Raw genomic sequence first — 1,386 nt, forward strand, 5'->3', positions numbered from 1 at the left:
AAAAAAATGAAATGCTGGAAAAAATGAACTAAATTATTGAATTATTGCACGGATGTAACAGGCTTCCACAATTTTTAAAGAAATAATAAAATTAAGAATGCAAATCATCCTTAATTATTCAAAATTATAAAGAACAGAATTTTATGGTAATAATAGATTACATAATTTTAGATATATTCTAAAACTGAAAATTATATAAAAAACAAACAAATATTAATTTTAATTAGTGTACTTACTATGTTGACAAAGTCCTGAAAGGTAATGGCAGAAGTAGTGTGGTGTGCTGCACGCTGCGCCAGAGCTTCCCTCTTAGCAGGAGGAACTTCTTCCGCAAACTCTGGACTATCCAGGGCAACAGAGAGGTCCTCCCACGGAATTTCTCCAAAACCCTCAGGGTCAAACTACACATATATAATGTCATATTGAAATAAAAAAAATTATTCAATTTAAAAAACATAATAAAAATAGTGATGATTATGGTTGAAAATAATACAGTACAAATAGATTTACAAAAAAACAAAACAATAAATTCCATCATGAGAGTGATTTCTACTTCAAACAGAGCATATTTATTTCACAATTCTCTAAATAAATGCCTATTAAATATGTTCAAAGCTATCCAGACCTAAGAAAACGAAAATCTTTAAATATCAAAGTATTGATAATTGTAACTATAACTACTGGTACTGGTACAGGTATTTGGTGAGGAGAACAAGTCTGGCAAGTGGGCCTAATGGTCCTTTTTGCCAACCCCTGGCAGCTACCCGAGGTGCCGCCGCGTGCTAACCAAGGTGGGAGTGTCAAGATTCATTCTAGAGGACCACTGAAAAAAGAATGTTAACAGCCCCAGGTGGGAATTGAACCCACAACGTTCCGAACCGAGCGCACTAGGACCTGTGCCACAACCTGCACAGCCATCACGTCCCTTAACTATAACTAACAAACACTATAAACTATACCCAATCAATTTAAAAATAATCTACAGATTTTTCAGAAGATAATGCAGTAAGGATTACTTTTTAACTAAGAAAAGTTGTTTTTATACAATACATATATATAAATAAAATATATTTCTCTCTTAATTCAGTACATACTAACATAACTCAAATATCTAACTTGGGAAACTGAATTTCGAATATGTTAACTTTATAATAAAGCTCATTTTTGCTAGCTATCCAATTACACTATTATACATTGATTAATAATTTAATAATGATTTGTTCTTCATTTACATTAGTATTTAAGTAAACAAAATCATAAAATAACATCTTATTCAAACCTAATTTTTTTTTTTTTTTAAATAACTTTATTAAAATTTACAACTGTATTTAGTAAATATGGTCTTAGTTAAAATGGAGTGTTACAGGCGTGTAGAGCAACTACTGG

At 30.9% G+C, this 1,386-nt stretch overlaps 1 protein-coding gene across 1 annotated transcript in view; it reads right to left on the reverse strand.

The window, feature by feature from the left end:
- The window catches only part of LOC106680246 (protein rhomboid), a 296,075-nt gene that overhangs the window by 202,709 nt on the left and 91,980 nt on the right, over window positions 1-1,386 (reverse strand). The window contains exon 4 of the mRNA XM_014419802.3: window positions 237-401. Within this exon, the coding sequence (XP_014275288.1) occupies window positions 237-401 (165 nt within the window). The remainder of the gene's footprint in view (window positions 1-236; window positions 402-1,386) is intronic.

The sequence above is a fragment of the Halyomorpha halys genome, unplaced genomic scaffold (assembly GCF_000696795.3).
Source record: "Halyomorpha halys isolate HHAL.00 unplaced genomic scaffold, Hhal_1.1 Scaffold251.1, whole genome shotgun sequence".
NCBI lineage: Eukaryota > Metazoa > Arthropoda > Insecta > Hemiptera > Pentatomidae > Halyomorpha > Halyomorpha halys.